General features: G+C 41.9%; 1 protein-coding gene across 1 annotated transcript in view; it reads right to left on the bottom strand.

Annotated features, from left to right (window-relative positions):
- LOC118596111 (guanine nucleotide-binding protein G(q) subunit alpha) overlaps positions 1-23,791 on the bottom strand; it is a 260,430-nt gene that overhangs the window by 142,382 nt on the left and 94,257 nt on the right. Inside the window, exon 2 of the mRNA XM_036206854.1 lies at positions 17,937-18,121. Within this exon, the coding sequence (XP_036062747.1) occupies positions 17,937-18,121 (185 nt within the window). The remainder of the gene's footprint in view (positions 1-17,936; positions 18,122-23,791) is intronic.

Raw genomic sequence — 23,791 nt, 5'->3', positions numbered from 1 at the left:
CAGGTCAGACTATCAAAGATCAAGCTGAGGCCCAGTGCCCTACCTGAGGGGGAGGGGTAACACATTACTAGAACATTTTATGGAGATTAGATACTCAACTGAGAAGCCTGAAATAACTCGGCCTTCAGTTCAGGAAACAGGTAACTAACATCTGGGTGAAGTAAGTGTTGGGAGTTCATACTTTCTAGTGTTTACAAGATACACAGTTTGTAATGCTTAGTCAATGATGAGCAAATCTTTGTGGAGGCAGTTACATTTCTTCACCGATGGTCACGTGTGTAGACACCTTAAAGTTCAGTGTCTTCCTCATAGTGAGGCTCTGAGTGATTTTTACTTTCTTCTTTTTTTTAATGAGCAACTTGCCATGATATTTATAAAAACTAATGTGTTTCCATCTTGGAAAAAAGAAGAAAAAACATCTAGACCAGATAAAAAATAACTGGTTTCTAAATTTCATATAGTAAAGTGTGTATCTTGTAACTCATACCCAAGCAGTTTTTCTACCACATAAGCTTGTCAACTGACCTCGGGTTTGTGACTAAGTTACTTAGAGTGTGTCATGTTGGTCTACATCAAGCCCAGCAGCACCCAACTGCAACAGTAGCTCCAATGCTTTCCCTGGATCTCACCAGATCTGTTCATGACAAACTGCCAGACGACAGGACATCCAGCATTTACCAACCTAGAATGGTAGCAAAGAGGATGCAGAAAGTAAATTTACCTAGAGTAAAAAATATATATGCTCCGATGCAGAAAACTATGCCTGGTCTGTGGAGCGTTAACTACTTTTGTGTCACAGCTTGCCTCCACAGAAACTGCACATTCCTATAAGAGAGTCATCCCTTACATTCCTTTGGCTCAACAGACACAGAAAGTTTTTAATTTTCCTTTAATTAACGGCTGTGGAGCCCCCAGCTGGATCAGGCCCTCTGGATTGAACTGTTTGGGAGGCATCCAGGCTGTGGGAGCACCAGGACCTGTCCTTAGTGCATGAGCTGGCTGTTTGGAACCTTGGGCTTACACAGGGACACATGCTCAGCCTGGAAGGAGGGGACTGGACCTGCCTGTACTGAATCCACCAGATTTAAAAGAATCCCCAGGGGTGTCTTGGTCCTGGAGGACATGGGAATGGAGAGGAGGGGCTGCGGGAAAGGTGGGAGTGGGGGCGGGAGGGGGGAGGACAGGGGAACCCATGGCTGATGTATAAAATTAAAACACATAATTAAAAAAAAAAAGATGTTGAATGCATAGATAATTTGAAAATATAAAGATGAACAAAGAGAATGTAGCTGAAGTCACAGCATCATGTGACCAGCTCCCTGTGACTGAACATCTACTGACCCCAACTTCGAGTCAGGAGCTGTAAACCCTGAGCCTCGCTTGATTCCACCCACAAGGTGGATCAGCAGTCGAAGGATCTAGCTGGTGAAATGGTGAGGGTTGCGGGTAATTCCACTTTCTCTCACAAGGAAATCATATTTGAGTACCTTGCATTACAAAATTCAACTCTAGTTGTCAAATCGTAATTTATAACTTACACACTCAATAACTTAGGACATACATTTTAGATATTTTTCATGCGCAGAATTAGAACACTATCTACCTGGCACTTCTGAGTGCATTAGGTGAAAAGCCTGTCGCTGGACTGGGTCAGAAGTGCTTGAGGGGCTGGCTCACTTCCTCGACTCTTTCTGATTGCTTTAGCTGCCCTTCCTTGCTTGCAAAGACTCTGAAGTCAGGATGAAGAGCTACACTGACTCCCAGGGAATGTCAGTGTACTTGACTTCAGCAGCATCCACATCCACTGGCCCTCCTTAAGGACTCTTTCATCTTCAAGCTACAGGCTGGGTCCAACCAGAGGCCAGGCTGCTGCTTACAAGAAATCACTGTTGTTGCTGATAATGGAGCCTACATCTAGCTCCAGTCAAAGACTCCCCTGTATCTTTAAACAATCAATAGTTTTCCCTCAAAAGCCTCTGGACTTTCCTCAAAGGCCCCCTCTCTCTCTCCTAACCCTGACCCTTCCAGAAAGAATTTAACAATTCTTTATTTAGCATCCACTTACAATGCACTAATATTACTCCAAGTTTGTACCTCTATTTTCTCATTAATGCTCATAGCAACTATACAGAGTGAGCTCCATCATCATCATCTCACTTTCTAAGGGGAGCATATTGTTCAGAGTTTAAGTCACTAGCTTAACATACCACGGCTGAAGTCCTACTGACGTATATGCTACAGGGTGCTTTCTCTAATGCTCTTTTCACATTGCCCCTGGTGGAAAAGCCAGAGTTCTATGCCCAAGATGACTCAAGCAACACCATCACCTGGAAACTTGTCAGGAAAGCAAAGCCATTGGCCTACCACAGGCCCACTGAAATACACACATGCAATTCTCAAGACCCCTGTGTGATTATGCTTACTTTAGTAACATTTCAGACATGCTGCCTTAGTACTCAAATGTTTCCAGCCCCATATTCAGTTGACTGGACAGTACCTTCTGTGCCTACTGGAGAAGGTCACTCCATTTGCAGATACATCTTGGCCAAAACAGACTGATGTGCAAAGAAAAAGATAAAAAGATGACCCTTCCCCATGGCTAGGTGCAAACTGTAGACAAATCTGGATACAGCATACAGAAGTGGCTGCTGGATGCCAATTCTACATACTTAAAAGTCCAACAGTACCTCTATTTGAAGGCTGTCACTGCCCTGGGCCAAAATGTACTACAGTTAAAATTCCTAAAACTCCTGACAGCATAAGTTACCAGTGAGGTGCTAACTGAATATCCAACTTTGGTTGGGTCCTGGATACTGTGGATCTTGATGACCAGCTCCTGCTGTTTTCCTGAGGCTTTTGATCCCAGTGTTCCAGCCTACTGGCTACAGCTGTCCCACTTCTGCAGCTGACCTGACCCCAGCTCCTTCACCTACAACTCAAGCTTCAACAATTCTCTCTTGAGCCTAGAACACAGCCTCAGTTTCACTGGGGCACTTTGTTTCCAGGCTTTCTTACAGTCCAGCTGAAGATAGATACCCACTCAGTGATGCAACCGCCCTCATTCTGGCTTCCATGGCTGAACCTTCTGTGATAAAATCTAGTCAGACCCAGATGACAATAAACCAGATGTGGAAGGCAGCTCCACCAGCAGGGGCCCTGCAGCCCCTTGTTGTCAGCGCAGTGACCAAGCTGCTCGGCCAGATTTTCCTTATAGGCAACAACTGCATGGCACCCAAAGATGCCCAGGTAGGTATAGTGTAGCTCATCTGGGGCACAGCTGATATAACAGAAACTGTCGCCCTGGGTGTTCTTGCCCACCCCTACCTACATCATCACAGTCCAAGAATTTACCAGTCATTCATCAAATACACAGTTCATAAACTTCACCTTTACTCATAGTAGTTACCCAAATTATAGATGTATTAACAGTTTCCAAGGTTGTAGCCAATAATATAGCATGTCTTCCACCTACCAAGAAAAGTAAAGGGAAGCCACAGGGTCATCCAAAATAAGGAGGTGACTTGGGAAACACTGTCTCTGGCAATACACATCCTGGGCAAGCAACAAGAGAATGAATGGCCTTTAAAAATCAAGGAGAGGAGATTCCACTGGCCTGATGTCTGTTTAGCCCTGTCTCTCCAAATCATGGGGTCAGGAGGGGCTTTCAGCACCATGTGCTTCAAGTCCATATTCTATTCCACAGCAATATGACTGCAGTGTGAAACCTTGATATATCATGTTGGTGATGGTCAGCAAAGTGCTGTTATTGCGGTGTGCTTTACAAGTATCCTGACTGTAGGGAGGGCCAATGCTCAAAGGGCACGATCCAGTCTGTCCTCGGAGCATGAATGGTTCCACAGCCTGATAGAGATTTTGGAGGTAAATCTGACATGAATGGTCTGAGTCTTTGCTCCATAGGGAGAACAGAAATAATGATTGCCCTCAAACACTGCGAATTGCTTCCCTAACCATGTTACCTGAGTGTAGATAGTTTCTGCAATGACTGAGATCTGCTGTGGATATCGCTCTGTGTAAATAAAGTTCTGATTGGCCAGTGGCCAGGCAGGAAGTATAGGCGGGACAAGAGAGAAGAGAATTCTGGGAAGTAGAAGGCTGGGGAGAGACACCGCCAGCCGCCGCCATGAGAAGCAACATGTAAAGACACTGGTAAGCCACAGGCCATGTGGCAAAGTATAGACTAACAGAAATGGGTTAATTTAAGATAGAAGAAGCAGATAACAAGTAGCCTGCCACGGCCATACAGTTTCTAAACAATGTAAGTTTCTGTGTGCTTTCTTGGTTGGGTCTGAGTGACTGTGGGACTGGCGGGTAAGAGAGATTTGTCCTGACTGTGTGCCAGGCAGGAAAACTCTAACTACAAATGGCGCCCAATGTGTTGGCAAGAGTTTCCACCTAAAACCTGAGAAAAAAGATTCTAAGACTGAGCTAAAAACAGCTTCCTAGTTGTCTCTCTCAAGTTAGCGGCAGCCTGCCGGTTTGAGCTACTATGGCAGGTTCCTGGCGTGTGCGTCTGACCTGCAGTGTGGCGGGAATGAGGAGTCTACAAGCGGCACTTTACTCTGCTGGGTGGTGGATTTAGCCTTTGCTAGTATAAAAAAAGAAAAAAAGGTTTCTGGGCTATGCGCTGCTTTGATAGAACTGCTTCTGATAGTTGATGGTACACATGGCTCCAGACCCCGAGCTGGCGGTAAACTGTACCACCGCCATGTTGGGAAGCTGAGGTGGGCGGAGCCAGCAGCCACAGCAGTGTTTCAGTCTTACAAAGATGGATATTACACAGAGAATCTGGTTTGTCTTGTCTTTGGGATTTTTAACTGCAGAAAAAGATTTGATCATAAAAGCTGTTGAGTTAAACACATATGTAAAGTTTGAAGGTACCTTGACTTCAAAATTTGGATATAAGGATATGTTGCTTTGGAAAAGAGTCTCTGCTTTTGTTTCCACAGAAAGCCAGAGGCTATGGATTTGTTCCAGATTAAGATACATCAGGTTTGATCAGCCAAGACCACCTGAAAGGTCTCAGATGACACCATGGCCCAGATGATCTGACATCCAGAATGGTTTCAAGGCAACTGGCTCAGAGGTCCACCCTAATGGACTACTCTATAATCCTAAAATTTTCTTTATGTCCCCATAAGATACAGCGCCCCCCCTTCAGCAGGAAGTAGTAAGAGTAACTACGCCCACATTCCCAAAATTACCAAGCTGGCTTTGGAGATGGAATTGGCTCACTCCTTCTCTAAACCCAGACATATTGCTAAAAGAAAAGGTTAAAAGATTCTTGTGTCCCAAATCAGAAGAGCTCTCTGGTGTGGGACAGAGAAAAACCAATATTTTTATTTTAAACAGGTTGATTATAAATGTGATCTCTTTCTAAAGAAAAAGAGGGGATATGATATAGATATAATAGGATAAAAGGGTAGATTAAGGAACTTACTTCTAAAGAGCAACAACTTGTTTAAAATGTTTTACATTGGTATAGATTTTAGTCTATTGATACAAACTTAAAAGTTAATTTTGTTATACTGGTGTATATTTCTACTCTTGTTTAGGGTATTATGTTTATATAGCTCATTTTAAATTGTAATGGATAATTAAAAATAGATTGATAATTAGTCATCTATGATAATCATACTCGTAGCCATGTTAGTTAAGTCTTCTAGGTATACACAGAGATATTTCAGATAGATACGTAATCTTCAAATACTTCAAAGACCTACAGAATATGGCATTTAAAATATTTTTAAAATTTAGACTTTCTGGACAGTGAGACATGTCTGCTCCTGGCAACACCAATTTACTTCAGAGACAACGATGGGCATTGAAGACACTTTATATCTTATCTTCACCTTGGCAAAAATAGCCATTTGGGCAAGAAACTGTTCTTGCCTGGACTGCTTGATTAACTGGACATGCAGGACCCATAGAAAGGTGACCACTGAACTTTGCTTGAAAAAATGGTCCTTCAGGTTCCTGCTTCGCAGAGGAAACTGCCAGACATTCTACAGGACACTGAGAAAAATAACCAAGAGACTCTAGCCCTGTGGGCTGAAGACAGATGCCTCAACTTTACAAAGGAACATTAGGTGACTGTCCAGGCTGCCAGCTGTCTCTGTCTACTCTGTAAGACTCCCAAAAGTTGCTTGCATCCTTCTCCTGGTTCTCAGGTAATATTATATCCTTCTGAGGTCTTTGATGTGGTTGAAGACTAGATAGTTATAATTTCCTCAGTTATGATAAAAGATAAGTTAGATATAAAAACCTTAGACTCACAAATATAAGATAGATAGGATATCTTCTTTAATATTGTAACTGTAATTCTTGCTTGATAATTGTTTTGTTATATATAATTGTACTATGTAAAAGTTAAAACCTTCCTTAAAAAAAAAGAAAAGGGGAAGTGCTGTGGATATCGCTCTGTGTAAATAAAGTTCTGATTGGCCAGTGGCCAGGCAGGAAGTATAGGCGGGACAAGAGAGAAGAGAATTCTGGGAAGTAGAAGGCTGGGGAGAGACACCGCCAGCCGCCGCCATGAGAAGCAACATGTAAAGACACTGGTAAGCCACAGGCCATGTGGCAAAGTATAGACTAACAGAAATGGGTTAATTTAAGATAGAAGAAGCAGATAACAAGTAGCCTGCCACGGCCATACAGTTTCTAAACAATGTAAGTTTCTGTGTGCTTTCTTGGTTGGGTCTGAGTGACTGTGGGACTGGCGGGTAAGAGAGATTTGTCCTGACTGTGTGCCAGGCAGGAAAACTCTAACTACAGAGATCCCTGAATCAAGAGCAGCTAGGAACTTGAACATGAAGAATCTACCTTTTACATTAATTTCAGTTTCTCAATACCTTCAGACTGTTCTCTTCCTCATCTTCTCCCACTCAGCATGCTGAGGCATCACTGTCTTCGCCTTACTGAGTTCAGGCTCCAGGGTCAGGAGGACATGGTGTGGCTTATATGGAGCCACCACCCTTGAATACCAGAACCACCACGGGTTTCACATCCTCAGTGACCAGAGAGCAGCTCCAAGGAGATGCTGCCGATACTTGGGCCCGAGCCCAGGGCTGGGAGGCAGCTGCAGCAGCAGGTCCACCAGAGCACACTATTCACCAGCACAGCTTCTCATGCAGAGGATGTTGTCAGGAGTCAAGTCATTCTGCTCAGGTCAGGCAGCAGTTGTGAGAGAAATTGCTAAAGTAGAATTTTTCTACTATATCTAGGTATTTCAATACCATTCCTGTTTTCTTTTTTAAATGAGTCTGATAGGTTTCTGTTGCTGAGCAGATGGGAGACACTTAGTATATAGTAGCTGAATGGCTATATGAAAGACCATCCCTCTTAACAATGGGCAGCATTTTTTGCTTTTTCATAGACTATATAAAAGAATTCTTATAATACATTGTTAATTAGGAATTAAAATCATCACTATTTTGTCAGTAAGGAAACAAATCGAAAGATTACTTTGTTTAATATCAGAAGGCAATTCAATTTAGTCAGTTTCAAGTAAAGTTGTGTTTGACTCCACTAACTGTATTCTTAAGTAGTATACTACACAGTAATGCCTCAAAACTTACCATAGTAAACAAATGTCCATTCATTCACTAATTCATTCAGCATAGTCAAATTCTGTGCTAAATGCTGTGCAAGGTTTTATTAAAAGCCCATTCTCTGTCCTTGGGTAATGTTCTTCTGGTCATGCTAATTTTTTAAATTTTGTTTCAGATGTATTTATTTTGTGTGTTAGTGTTTTGCTTGCATGCATATATGTGTGTCTAGTGCCTGTGGAAGTCAGAAGACAGTGTCAGATCCTCTGGTCCTGGATCATCCATGTGAGTGCTGGGGACTGAACCGAGGTCCTCTGTAAGAGCAGTAAGTCCTCCTTCCTATGCTAATTCCCTGTGAGATTCCACCCTCCTGAATGCTTAAGGGAAACTCCTTGTCTGTGTATCCAGCATATTGGGCGTTCACTGCTTAGATACAAGATTGTAAGACATCAGGAGCGGGAGTGGGGAATTTAGCTCAATAGTAGAGCGCTTGCCTAGCAAGCGAAAGGCTGGGGGTTCGATCCTCAGCTCAAAAAACAAACAAACAAACAAACAAACAAACAAACAAACAAAAAACATCAGAAGCGAACTTCTTCTGCCCTCTGGGGTTCTCCCATTGTGCTGTAACCCTGTATTTAAGACCTCCTCCCTCCTTCAATAAATGGCATTCCACATTCAAAAAAAAAAAGGAGGAGGGAGGAGGAGGAGGAGGAGGAGGAGGAGGAGGAGGAGGAGGAGGAGGAGGAGATGATCAAGATCATGATGGGGAAACCCACAGAGACAGCTGACCAGTGCTAGTTAGAGCTCACTGACTCTGGACTGACAGCTCGGGAACCTGCATGGGACTGAACTAGGTGAATGTGGGTGACAGTTGTGTGGCTTGATCTGTTTGTGGAGTCCCTGGCAGCAGGACCAGGACTTATCCCGGGTGCATGAACTGACTTTTTGGAGCTCATTCCCTGTGGTGGGATACCTTGCTCAGCCTTGATACAATGGGGCTAGGCTCTCCTTCCACTTGGTATGCCAGACTTTGTTGATGGCATGGGAGGCCTTACCCACTCTTAGGAGTGGGTGGGGGTAGAGTGGAAGAGAGGTGAGGAGGCAGAAGGGGAAGGAGGGGGAACTGGGGTTGGTATGTAAAATGAAAAAAATTTTAATAAATAAGTATATTTTTAAAAGAGCAGTAAGTCCTTTTAACCAGCCCTTGGTCATACTATATTAAATAATGCATCAGCTCAAGTTGACCTAAGATATGGATGTAGATAATGTGGACACACTGAGAAGAGCCGCAATGCAGAGAGGCTCCAAATACTGTGCTGAGGAAACATTATCCAAAGGCAGTTGCTGTTTATGTGCAGCAGAGGGAGAATTCTGTCTGTCCTCAGCTTTATTCCTACATGAATAAACAGTGTACACATGAGCCCATTAGGCCCGAATGTCTGCACATATATATTCCCACATGAATAAACTGTGTACACATGAGCTGGTTGTGCATGAGTGTATGCACGCCGAGTATCTAGGGTTTTTCTGCTGCATGCAATAGTTCCCAACAGCATGGAGGAGGCTGCGGTATGAGGATTACCATAGGTTTAAGGTATCTAGGGCAGTTTGAATAACAGCACCTCTAAAGGTGTTGCCAGGCTCATAAATAGGCCCCAGTTAGTGGCACTCTTTGGGGAGGGCTTTGAGAATTTAATGACTTGTCATTTTGACTTTGCTCTCTGCTTCCTGTTTGTAGTTAGAGATGTGAGCTCTCCACTGTTGCTCCAGCATCATGCCTACCTGCCTGCTGCCACACTTCCCAGCAATGACAGTGATGGTCACTCATCCTTCTACAACAATGGTTATCAACCTGTGGGCTTCAACCCCCCTGGGGGTCACGTATCAGATATCCTTGCATATCAGGTATTTACATTACAGTTCATAACAGTAGCAAAATTATAGTTATGAAGGAGCCATGAAAATAATTTTATGTTTGGGGGTCAGCACCATATGAGGAAGTGTATTAAAGGTTCCCAGTGTTAGGAAAGTTGAGAACCACAAGGCCAAAATCAATTCTTCCTTCTATGAAGTGCTTTAGTCACAGTATTTTATCACAACAATAGAAAAGGAAGTAATATACCTTATCTCAAAAGTCAAAAGCCAGATCAAACCAAACTAAACAACATCTAGGGCTTTTTGCCTAGTCAGAAACAAACTGTATCACAACATACAAATAAAGTGTTTAAAAAGCAGATCAAAATGCCTTAATTAACAAGGGTCAAAGAAGCTTTCTTCCCTTCTCACTTAACCTAAACTCTTCCACTGAGCCACAGAAAGTGGCCTACTCCACAAAAGCTAGAGATCACACAGCAAAGAAAGAAAATCCAGAAGAACCTGCTCAATGCAAGGGCTGTGGACACCCGAGACAGGAAACAGGAAAGGATCCTGCTAACACATCAGCTAATTTGGGTGCTGCAGAGGAAATGTCAGCCCAAAAGACACTGCTGGAGGGAGAAAATGATTCCCACTACACTGAGCCCAGCTTCTCCTCTATTTAAATGAAAAAACGGTTAAAAAAAAAAAAAAAGACAATCAACATGGCCCCATGAATACTAATGAAGGCACAAAGCATGTTCCATCAACCTTCAGAAGTGATGTAACTGATTATTTTAATGTCATGTTATTAATCTTGGAAAAATAAAGGACCTTGTACTCTGCCATACATTAACATAAGCTGAACAGCAACTAACTCAGAGGCCTCAGGAAAAAAGGGACAATGTTTTTAAATAGAGAGTAAGCTTCAAAAGTATTTGTGTTCTGCCTAGGAGGCCTAACAAGTTAAATTTTTTTTCGGCAGCAGGGGTGGGCGGTGGGGGTGGGGTGAGAGCAGAACAAAACCAAAAAACCTTTAACTACAAGGGAATTGACTCAGCTTTTGTATGGCCTCAGAGAGGAAGAGCAAAACCACATGACTTACCCTGTCCAATATTAAAACTCAGTACACAGCTTGATCATCAGTAGAGTTTAATACTGACAAAAAGACACACAAGATAAACAAATGAATGGCTCAGAACAGCCAACTTGAAAGAGCTGCATGTACATAATAAAGAGATGTGTGATAACTGTGGGCCTGCACTGCCCTGGGTGGGGTCTGCATGCACATCATCAGGACATGTGTGATAACCGTGGTCCTGCACTGCCCTGGGTGGGGTCTGCATGCACATCATCAGGACATGTGTGATAACTGTGGTCCTGCACTGCCCTGGGTGGGGTCTGCATGCACATCATCAGGACATGTGTGACAACGGTGGGCCTGCACTGCCCTGGGTGGGGTCTGCATGCACATCATCAGGACATGTGTGATAACTGTGGTCCTGCACTGCCCTGGGTGGGGTCTGCATGCACATCATCAGGACATGTGTGACAACGGTGGGCCTGCACTGCCCTGGGTGGGGTCTGCATGCACATCATCAGGACATGTGTGATAACTGTGGTCCTGCACTGCCCTGGGTAGTGTCTGGTAAATGAGCTGGGCTAATAGATAGCCATGCAAAAAATTAAAACATGGCTTGTTATTTCACACTGTAATCTACAATATATGATGAAGTTTATTTTAGATTTAAATGGAAAAAGCAAAAATAAAGAATTTAGAAAAAGTCTAGATTATTTATATGAATTTTAAGTAAACAAAGATTACTTTGAAAAGGACTAATTTGAAGGGAGAAGAAAAGGTGACTAGCTGGACAATCAAGGACTTTCACTGAAGGGACTAGTAAGAAAATAAAAAGCAAGCCAGAAAGTAAAAAAGATATTTGCAAATTCATGTACTAAGCAGAGACTTGTATCCTTAACATATAAAAAAGTCCTACAAAGCAATAATAAATCAGATAATCCAACAGATCAAGGGTAAAAGTTTATGTGTTTTTGTTCAAGAAAATCAACAAAAAAACATGAAAAGTTTCTCAACACAATTATCAAAGAAATGAAGGGGGCTAGAGAGATGGCTCAGGGGTTAAGAGCACTGGCTGCTCTTACAGAGGTCCTGAGTTCAATTCCCAGCATCCATAGTGTGGCTCACAACCATCTATCATAGGATCTGATGCCCTCTTCTGGCATGCAGGTATACATGCAGAGCAGTCATACATAAAATATACTTTTTTTAATTTTAAGAAAAAAGAGACATGAAAATTAAAACCATGCAAATACTAACTAGCCACCACATCAGCAAGACAATACCAAGTGCTGTAGATATTGAACAACTACAATTTTTACAGACAAGGCTCATATAAATTGGTATGTTGTAGAAAACTTTTTAGTGATATATATGCACTAGAATTGACTACATGTACATTTTCTAAGTTTCAAGAGTACCTGTATTTGTATTATTTGTGACAATCATAAACATTTGAGTACATTATTAAAGGAAACATATACCAGAAGTACTATAGAATAGTTATAAAACTAGAAGTTACACATATGTGGCTATCTATTGGGCAAAACAGAGAAAAAATATCTTCATCACCAGGCAAAGTTCTATGGGACATTACTATCAGAAATAAGAATAAATGAACCTCTCAAATCTGACTTAAATACAGATACCAAAGATCATACCCTGTGTGCCTTTGCTCATAAAGATTGAAACACTGGCCAAACTAAATATCCTTAAACATCAAGGAGGTGATCCCCTAGGTTGGTAATGAGCCTAAGGTGCTGGGTGTGCTGATTCAGACCTAGAGATTAAGGTGCAGACATAATCAGGGTGGAGATACTCGAGACTCACTGCTGAGAACACACATGCTCCTCTGTATATAAGTTGTACTTCAGTAACAATACAGAAGGGAGAAAAGTCACTGTTAGTTCATTGCTGAATTCTTTCTTCACTCAGCTTTCTCTGATAAAAACCAACTCAGATGTTAATCCTAAATGAGTATGGCAAGCCTGGTAACTGGATTAACTCCAGCTAAAAAAAAGATCTGGAAGCCAGGCAGTGGTGTCGCATGCCTTTAATCCATATTCAAAAGAAAACAAAGGAGCCAGTTAGATAGGTCAGCAGGTGACAAATGACACCTGCCACCAGGCCTTGTGATCTGAGTGTGATGACCAGGACCCACATGGTGGAAAGAGAATCGATTCCTACAGGTTGTCCTCTCCCCACACACTACAGAAAGCATGCGCTCCGTTCATGTAATAAATAAGTCAATTCTTAGGAAAAGGGAGAGATGCAGATTATAGAAAGGTGTGGTAGTATTGTGTTCCCCAAAATATTGTGCACCCTAATAAACTTATCTGGGGTCAGGGCACAGAACAGCCACTAGATATAGAGGCTAGAAAATGGTGGCACTCACACCTTTAATCCTAGCATTCCAGAGGCAGAAATCCCTTTGGATCTCTGTGAGTTCAAGGCCACATTAGAAAAAGCCAGGGATGGTGACACATGCCTTTAATCCCAAGAAGTGAGCCTTTAATCCCAGGGAGTGATGGCAGAAAGAGAAAGATATATAAGGCGTGAAGACCAGAAACTAGAAGCATTTGACTGGTTAAGCTTTTAGGCTTTTGAGCAGCACAATTCTGCTGAGATTGATTTGGATAAGGACTCAGAGGCTTCCAGTCTGAGGAAACAGAATCAGCTGAGGAACTGGCGAGCTGAGGAAGCTGTGGCTTGTTCTGCTTCTCTGATTATCCAGCTTTCACCCCAATAACTGGCCTCAGGTTTGATTTTATTAATAAGACTCTTTAAGATTCCTGCTACAGAAAGGAGTTTTTTAAACTGATAATAAGGGTGGTTAAGAGCATTTGCTACACAATTATGAAGACCAGAGATCAGTTCCCAGCAACACATAACAAGCTAGGCATTCTGCAAAGCTTTTAACTCTTATCTCTGAGGCTCCAATGCCTTTTTTTGGTCTCTGCAAATCCAAGGGTTGGTACTCATGTGCACCCATGTGTGCACGCACACAGACACAGACACACACACACACAAACACACACGTACACCTACACTCACAGAGGCATACAAACCTACACATGCCAATAAACTAAACTATAGGAACGAGATTCAGTATCAATTCAACTCCCACAGAGAGAGAGAATTGGGGAAAAGTGGTCAATAAGCCCAGAAAAAATTGACTGACTGATCAAATTAGTCATGAAAGTCCCTCAAATCTTTTTTTCTTTTTCTGTTTTAAGGAAACCATAAAATTCTCAAAGATCTTCATTAACAAGCTGCCAACAACACTTAATTTCTCTTATTTTGAACTTTGAATACTAAAAACCCCTGCAAAAATGTAAATAATATTTTTTACATATTTACTTTATTTATGGAACTCAGAAAGAGGGAAAACACTGAAGAGCTAGAAATACCATCTAAACAAAATCCATTAGTTTATGTCTTTTTTCTCTTCTTTTTTTTCCAAAAATGAACAAAGTTCAAGAAAGGTAGGAGCCTCATATTGCAGTATGGAGTTCAAACCACAGCTGCCTCCTGGAGATTTTAAAACAGTGAGATCAGCATGAGGACAAGGGTAAGAAGGGATGTCAGGCTGTCTAGTCCATCACCTGCTTCAACATAGAACTCATCCAGATAAGGAGTGCTGTGCCTCCCTTGGCATCCCGTTACAATGGCAGAGGCCAGCTTTTCTGTAGACACCTCCTAAATTCATTTATGCTGTCTAAGACATAAAGATGGAATGTTAGCAGAATCTATTCTCCCCATGATGACAATTCATTGTAGACTGACTTGACACTCACTGACAAAATTGTAAAAGATACTTTCATATGCACTATCTTTTGAACTTTAAACCCATCTTATTATTTGTCCCACTTCCACATATAAGAAAACTGAAGTCCAACTATAAAGAAACGAAGGTTTCACATCAACTATGACAATCTCAAGATTGCTTGGCTTTTCTGTGCTTGGAGTAAAAAGCTGGTATATACTTGTCACATATACAGCTATTACTGACTCACCATCCTCTTGAGCCCCTTCGCATCTTGTAACCTAAAGTAAGTTCAGAATAAGAAATTTTACTTTAGGGTAAATGCTAAGTAACTCAGAGGGCTTGCATCTACACAGAATTCACATGTCATTTCATGTTATAAATTGACAGTGCACTTTTGCAATAGAGATTTGGAAGCCAGAATCCTTCTCCTTCATCCACCAGCAGTACCCAGATTTCCCCCAGGGACTATCAATCCCATTAACCAGACTTCCTTCCCCCTTCTAAAGAGCTAGCAAAGAATCCAGACTAGGCCAATCCAACACTTTCCCAGGAATCTGGATCTGAAGTGAGTGATCAAAGACTGAAACTGGCCGCAGCTCATCTCTCCCCAGCCCAGTTCTTCAGCTTCTCAGGCCTGCTGTCAGCTCACACCCTCAAAAGGTTTCTTCCTACTTCCTCAGCCAGTTGTTGGCTTCTGCAGACTGCAATTCTCTGGCTCATCTGACTTTTCAGACAAACATATTAAAACATATGTCTATTAGTTCTGCTTATAGTTGGAACTAATAGTTCTGTTTATATAGGTGGAAATTCCTATAGCGCAGCTCAGCCCATAGTCATTCCGTGAACTAAGAAAATCCCCTTGTATTGTTTTTGGTTTTATTTGTTTGTAATTTTTTAAAGTAGCAATTTCTTATTCAGTTGATCAAAGACAGGAATACAGTAATGCAGCCTTCAGAACTGTGGCTACTTTTTCTTGGAAAATAGCTTTGAGGATCTTGAGAGTTTTTAAGTAATGCAAAAATTTCAGAATAATTTAAATGGGTTTAACGTGGCACTCTCCATTTTTAACAAATGTTTATGACTAGGTGTGGGTATGCAGTGTTTTTATGATATTGTGATTGAACTCTGACCCTCCCGAGATTTCCAATAAAGTTTAATCTTGAATCAGAGTTAGTGACTGGGTGACTAGAATTAGCCATAGAGGTCTTGGAGGACCCAGAATACATATAGAGACACAGAAAGTAGTAGGAGAGAAGTGGTCACTGGTTGCTTCTCCATTGCTTCTCTGATTGCAATCAGAGTGTGAAGACCGGAGGACAACCTTGCTAGTCTTCTCAGGGTCTCTCATTAACCTGAAGCCTTAGGGATCCTTCCTGTCTTTGCTTCTCCATTGCTGGGATTGTATGCTTGTGTAACCATGCCTCAGCATTTTCAACTGGATTCTGAGGAGTGAATCCAGATCTTCATGTTTGCAAGGCAGGTGTTTTACTGACTGAATCACCTCACCCCCACCACCGCCGCTGCCACCCTTCCTGGACTGCCCTCCCTTATTCTTGGGTACAAGGCAAGTGCTTTACTGACTGAATCACCCACCCACCCACTCCACTCCACCCCACTCCACTCCACTCCACCCCACCCCACCCCACCCCACCGGCTGCCACCCTACTGAGCTGCCTTCCAGGGACTGTCCTTCCTTATTCTTAGGCACAAAGCAAATGCTTTACTGACTGAATTACCCCCAACCCCCACCCTACTGAGCAGCCTTCCTGGGACTGTCCTTCCTCATTCTTAGACACCTTAGTTCTGGTCCTCTAAGTACCTCTCCACCCCAAATGAAAAGGAAAGACAGGTGTCATGATAACAAACATAATAAAAACAAAGTCCTTAGCTACTCAGGCAAAGAGAGCTAGAAGTCAACTAGTTGCTGAATGAGCGTGGTCATCAGAACTTCCAAGAATAAACTCAGAAACTATGTAAGGCTGAGAATCCCTTGTCAGAAATGCTTATACCAGAAACATTCTAGAATTCAGAGGTTTTGGATTTGGTAACATATGTACATACACAAGTATCTGTAAGATGGGACTTATATCTAAACAAAAAGTTATTTCTTTAATGCTTATGGTATGTACAGAGCCTGGTGCAAATTTTACACAGATTTCTTTTCTGTTTTTAGTAATTTTACTGAATTACACCAGGGGTCAACAAACAGGGCTCAGCAGGTAAAGGCTCTTGCCATGTATACTGACAACCTGAGTTCAATCCCTAGGACTCACATGGTAGGGGAGAGACTATCCTTCACCCTCCACAAGAGCACCATAACATTTGAGATCTTAGATTTCCACATCAGAGATGCTCAAAACAGAACAAAAGGAAAAATGGAGCTGTGAGCTCAGCATAGCACAGGGTGAGTCCTCAACATCATTTCTTTTCATGTAACAGCATCATATTGGGTGCTTTTCTATTGCCGAGACTGGCAATGGGACAGACTACAGATCCTTTTACACTGCCTGATACCCTGACTGGACAGTTCACAGAAATCACAAATCAGCTGCAAAGGGATATCAGGATCCCCTATCTGGAGTACTCTACTTAATAAACAAAAGCCTCTGCTTTGTTCCTGACATGTTGTAGGGGAAATATTACCAAGGAGCACGCTTGCTTCCTGCAGGTATCTTGTGGTCTGACTGAGGAGATAATGCATGCACATATAAAGACTAAAAGAGGAATGCAGGACACCACCAACTGTCAAATCCAGACCATCTTCTCCAAGCTGCAGTTTCCGACAAATCCCTAGCCATGCTAACTCCCAGGCAGTGGTTTGCTTCCTTTTTATTAACAACCAAATTCCAGACCAAGACAGAGAATGTAATCAAGAGTATATCTGTGTAAGATGATGGAAATTCACTCTTTTAGAAAGAATTCAATAATGAAGTAATCTCATGGTTATACACTTTGCATAAGTATGTTTTTACTAAATGACAATCTCCTTTATCATTAGCTATGAACACTTGTATTCAGAGAAAAAACAAGATGTTATTTACAAATAAACAAACTCTAGATCGCTGTATGTTCAAAAAAAAATCCTAAAATGTGTTCACTCAACTTAGGGTGGTCAGAAGCAGCTCACCAATATGTAAACATGTTTGTTTAATAAAGAACTCCCAAAGACAAGATAATGGGTACCTACACTCAAGAAAAAAATCAATCTTGATTTGGTAAAAGTATGCAACTTACTGCAATTTATTAAAAGCTGCTTCCTGAGTTTGGAATCCTTAGGATAGAGTGAGGCTTATAAAAAGACATGCAGTGCTATGCCATCTGGTCCACAGCTCCTTCCATAGCCAGAGAAACTTCCCATTCAATGTTAAGTAACACTTAGGCAATAGCAAAGGAAATCCCCACAGTGCTGCAGCATCCCAAAAGCTAGAACCAATTTTGTAACTAGTATCAAACAGGCCAGGTAACGGTTAGGCTATCTTTTGCTTTATAACATATACAGAGAGGGGAGGCATAGAGGGAGAGGAGAAATAGGGAGGAGGGGAGGGGGAGGGGAGGGGACAGGGAGGAAGGGGAGGGAAAGAGTGCATTTCGAACACCTCGGGTCCATTCTAGAAGTGCTAAGACACCATTCATGAACCACTCTGCCAACTGTTCCAATGAGTTCACTCACCTTGTTGTGTTCATACTTGTACGGTATCTTGAGTGTGTCCATAGCTCTGATCATAGCCTGCATGGCTGTGAAGATGTTCTGATACACCAGTTTGGTAAAGCCCCTCTTGTCTTCATCGGAGTATCCTGACCCGTGGATGATCCTCATCTGCTTGATGAAGGTGCTCTTGCCACTCTCTCCTGTCCCTGGAATGGAAATGGCAGCAGCACATTAGATCACACTCCTATGCTGGTCTCCTGGGTAACAAATTATACACTGGCCTGGATTCTGCAGACCCCAAAAGGCCTGCTGGGAGAAGTACTCATAGGAAGTCAAGTGCTACCTATAGAGGACCCTTAGAAAGTGAGACCAGTGACAGTCCATTTCAAGGCAAATGAGCTCAAAACCTATTCACATCTTAGGAAGCCCCTGAGCATAAATTTACTGAACAGTGACTTGAAGCCCTACACCTCTGAGGAACAAGGGCAACTGCATCACTGGAAAATAACTGAAACTTGACAAAGCCCTCTCACCAGGTATATTTGAAATGCATCCCACACTCTGGAAATGGCTATACCCTTACACTGATACGTTTCCGAAATAAACAAGAGGCGAAGACCTAACGCCTAACACGTTTTTCTCCAGTCTGGAACTGGGGCAAAAGTAGACAACAGATTCTTGGGAGACCAGAACACAGGTTATGCTCTGGACCACAGTATCCACGGTGTTTATTTCCGGGGCCTGGTTAGTTGAGTCATCTCTCTGTCACTCATGAAAAACAACAAATTATTGTTATTAGATGGTTTTCTTCTAGTTTTTTTTTTTAATCTTTGCCATCTTTAATATACATTTCTAAATCTAAAAATGTCACATTTCTGAACACAAGTGCCTTTTGTCAAGTCCTTTTCCACTCCCCAATAATGCAAAGAACATTAAAAACACAAAAACCCACTCCGGATATTTAAGTATGACAGAACAGAGAAGGGATGGCCTTCCTCCCAGCAAGTCTGCTAAGAACACGAAGAGAAGGAAGAGGAAATGGGAGGGAGGAAGGAGACCAAGAGCTAGAACTGCAAATCTGCTCTCATTCCATTTTGCTTTTCTGTTTAGATTTTACTGCTGTCTTGATAAACAATCATGAAGATTCAAATAAACATAAATTTGAGTATCTTAAGCAACTGTCAGGCAATACAGAGCTCTCAGCTGTTACAATGAAAGGTGATTCTGGACCCAATGTTCTACTGCAGCTGGTTTGTTTACTTATTTATTTCACATGTGTGGGCACATGCACAAACATGTATACACGGAGGACCAAGGTGAATGTCAGGAACTGTCTTTGATCACTCTCCTCCACAGTCATTGAGGCAGGCTTTTTCACTGAACTCAGAGCTCATGGATTTCACTAATTAATATAGCTAACCAGCCTGTTCTGAGGGTCCTTTCTCGCCCTGGAATTAGGAAGCCACATTTACAAGGGACAGGAATCTGAGCTCCAGTGCTCACATCTGTGTAGCTCAGGCTTTATACACTGAGCCATTTCCCCCTGCCTATGATTTTTAATAACATGATATAGAACACCTTAATATGTAAATGTAACACTGAAATGTGAATGCTAATTCACATTTTAGGGGGGTTAATTTGAAAATTATAGTGGAATATTCTATAATCCCCACTACGAATAACAGATACCTGAAAATGTCTATACCCACTAGAAATGCAGCCACATATTAGTAATCATTATTAATCAATAATTTATAGGAACTAGTATCTTTACTCTCTTGAGCAATTAAAAAGATGCAAGAAAAAACACTTAAGATTTTTGCTTTTTATTACTATCCCCACCCAAGGACCTGTTTTTGAAGGCAGACTGTAGACATGACCATCACACCTCTGCCAGTCCTTCAGACTACAAAAACAGCAGAGATTTATCTTTTTTAAAAAAGGATGTGTATGTTGGTGAGGGCAGGTGCCAAGGAGGCCAGAGGCACAGGATGGACACCAGATATTTTCTGGGGATCGAACTCGAATTCTCTTTAAGAGCATCAAGAGCCAAGAGCTCCTGCTGCTGAGTCATCTGTTCGGTCCCTAAGAGTTTGTTTTTAATGATGTGGTTGGGGAAGGGTGCGTCTGTGCACAGACATGTACCCATGAATGCAGATGCCCATGGAGGCCAGAGGAGGGGCCAAACCTTGTGGGCTTGTAATTATAGGCAGGTGTAAACCACCTGACATGGGTGCTAGAAACTAAAGTTGGGTTCTCTGCAATGGCAGCATGTGTTCTTAACCCACCTCTGAGCCATTTCAACAGCCTCAAGAGATCTTAATTTGTAAAGTTAATGAAAAAAGAAAAAAGTAGGGCCCTTTCCTCCTGGTCATCTGAAAAATCTTCACATAATTATCCCTTAAATAAAACGATAAATAATGAACGAAATATGAGCTACAGTGGCTTGTGTTTCTTTAGATCATTTTAGGTAATAGCAATCAATATTTGTCATCTCTTTGGATATATTGCTGGAGCCCTTAAAGATGATGATGATGATGATATTAATAAAAATAATTTAATATAAATAATATTAATTTTATATTTTATATTTGCATTAAGTTAACATAATCAATGCTGATTTATTGTTATTGCTATCATTATTATTTCTTACTGCCAGAAACAGAGTCAGAACTCCTTTCTCCCCCTTCCCATCTTGTTGGGTGCTGCCCTGGAGGCTGACAGGTACAGGTTTCATGAACACCTTGCCTGTTGTCTTATCCTCAGAGCTTAGCTGTAACAGGCCAGAGGCAGCAGTGAGAAAGCAGGGTTCTGTTGCTACACTTGCTACTCAGATGTGCAATGTCTCCTTCAGAGACCACAGGGACTGCTGCGTAGGCCCTCCAATGGCTCTCCTCTCTTGAGTTTTGGCTCTTACCAGCCTTGACTACCTAAATGTGGTCCACACTTGTATAAACTGCTCCTCAGTTACCCAGTGAAAATGTGTCAAATGTTTCTGGCCAGAACTGGCTGCAAAACCTAAAGAAAACAGAGGATAATTAAATGATGGGCAGAAACAAAACAAGAACGGAGGCTACCCTCTCTTCCTCTCCTGACCTGTTCTCTAGGGTTTTCTATGGGTCACTCTCTGATCTGTCAAGGACATTTTCAGTACCTCATTCTCAAGACACTCTTCTGGAGGTCAATTGTGATGAAGAAACAGTGGCCACTCAGCTAAAATGTAAAAAGCTCAAACCAGAATTCAAGGCTGTGAGTCTCCCCTTAGCACTAAAAAACATAGTAATAAATTAAACCTATTAGACAGATAATGTACATTGTACACAGAACCCCCCTACATTCATATTCTCTCTCTCTCTCGCTCTCTCGCTCTCTCACACACACACACATGCGCGCCACACCATGACTTGTGTTTTCTGGCACCTCTTTGGAAACAAAACAAGGAAATTTGTACACATCCTTATGCTTTACCAAGCACTCTGAGATACACTGTTCTGTCAGTGATATGGGTGTCTGTATCATCAATCTCCTGGCCTGCTATTTTTTCCTACACTGAAAACATCTCCCATCAAAGCATTTAATAATATTTAACAAGCAAAGTCAACATACAGGAGGATGTGAGACCCATGAGAAATCTGTTTTCTCCTTCAGTACTTCACTATGAACATGAATAAAAAATGTCCCTATAAACACTGCTTGCATCTTCAAGAACATATTCCACATTTCTTACACTAGCTCAGCATACTCAGACTTAAGAACCATGCTATCTGTTAAAAGGCCATTTCATCTAGCATTTTTATAAGTGGCTGCAAAGAACACTATGCTTTTTCTTCCCCACTCCCTGAAGCTGGATAAAGGACAGAGTATTCCCTACTTCACTCACCATCACTTGCCATCAGAACAAGCATTAAATACACACTTAACACCCTACAATGGAGTACAACATAGCTTAGTAGGCTGATTCCATATCTCTCCCTCCCTCCCTCCCTCCCTCCCTCCTCTCTCTCTCTCTCTCTCTCTCTCTCTCTCTCTCTCTCTCTCTCTCTCACACACACACACACACACACACACCCCTCCCATCCTCAATGTTCACATTTTGTCAAGAACTTTTCTTTTTGATATTTTAAGACAGAGTTTTGCTCTGTAACAACTCTGGCTGTCCTGGAACTCACTATGTACACCAGGCTGGCCTCGAACTCACAGAGATCTGCCTGCCTCTGCTTCCCAAATGCTGGGATTAAAGGTGTGTGCCACTAACACCAGGCTTTTTTTGTTGTTGTTGTTGTCAAGATCTTTTCAACACAACCGAAACCTACAGCACCTGCCACAATTCTTATTTTTTTATCCAATTCACAGGAAGCATTCATACACTTATGCTAATTATTCTGTCAATTTGCATGATGAGATCTGCAAATGGTTCTATCAAAAATGACTTTCAAATCTAATCATACATTATCTTAAGGGTCATGAATTAGCATTTATTACTGAAAGCAATCATAGATTTAGTGGGTTGCTCTTTCTAATTAGCATTTTTTGTTGAAGTAATCATGGACTCATTGGTTCTGTCTCTCATACCCAAACTACCTTCTTGAACTACTCCCATCAAAAGAGCTGCCAAAGGACGGACGGACACACACACACACACACACACACGCACACACACACACACACACACATCCCTCAATGCTCTGAAAATGCAGCTGTTACTGTGCCAGTTCTAAAGAACTCTGGTGCCCATCTACACACAAGGATCCAGCAAAACAAACACTGACATTAACCAGGAATCCTAACACTCCACCTATCCAGAGAAAAGAAGGAAACCAACCTAAGAGGACCTCTCACAGGCTGAAGACCATCACACCACAGAAAAGAGGGAAACCAACCTAGGAGGACCTCTCACAGGCTGAAGACCATCACACCACAGAAAAGAAGGAAACCAACCTAGGAGGACCTCTCACAGGCTGAAGACCATCACACCACTTTTAGGGGGTTTTAGATTCTACAGCTAAAAATGGCAAAATATAGTCAGGAAAACTATAGTGGTGAAGACTATACAATGAATGTATTCATTTCTTCCCGCCAGGGCCTTTCTTGACTGTATTTACAGATTGTAAAGTCTACATCTGAAGCCCTATAATGAATGAATATAAAGGCTGAGGCCAAATGTCCCGACCCCACCCTCCCAGTTGGCCAGCTCCCAGATAAAGGGAGAAAAACAAAATGTAAGGCTCATGAAGCTGAGTTACAAGTCAAATGACTTGTTTCAGGTCCACTGGAGTAAGCCAGGAATATAAGGCATGGGATCTCAGGCCCAACAAGCTGAGCCTGAGTTACTTCCATATAAACTTGGATAAAGCAGAACCAGATAATTCAAGGATGAATTTCTAAACAAGGAGCACATCATCCACCCACAACCTGCAAGAATTAATGGTAAACAGTGAGATAAGTGTGGCCAAAGGCAATCCTTATGTTGTCCACCATCCACACTACTCTGAAATGCACATTCTGCCTTCTGTGTTTGCCCCACTCACACAGGGAGCCTGCATTTGAAACTGGGCAGCTCTGACAAAGTCTCTCAAGCTTTTCTCTTCACACACTGTCCTTCAAGGCAGGGACTGTGTGTATTTAATGATTTTCCCCCAGTATAGTCTGGTAGAAAATACACTTTTTAAAATATGGCAGAAAAAAAATAACTGAATTTAGTATCACCGATTATGTGTAGAAACTAAGTGGACCAGGAAGTTTAGTAAAAGCTAATCCAGTTAAGTTGTTTTCAAAAGTAGGCAGATAAAGTACACTGAAAATTCAGCTATTTACTGGAAATATTTTGGAGATTGGGAGGCCCTAGGTTTCCCAAAATAGCTGAAGTCTCATGGAAA

This window comes from Onychomys torridus, chromosome 1 (assembly GCF_903995425.1).
Source record: "Onychomys torridus chromosome 1, mOncTor1.1, whole genome shotgun sequence".
NCBI classification, from domain to species: domain Eukaryota; kingdom Metazoa; phylum Chordata; class Mammalia; order Rodentia; family Cricetidae; genus Onychomys; species Onychomys torridus.
This window is presented reverse-complemented; position numbering and strand designations above follow the sequence as displayed.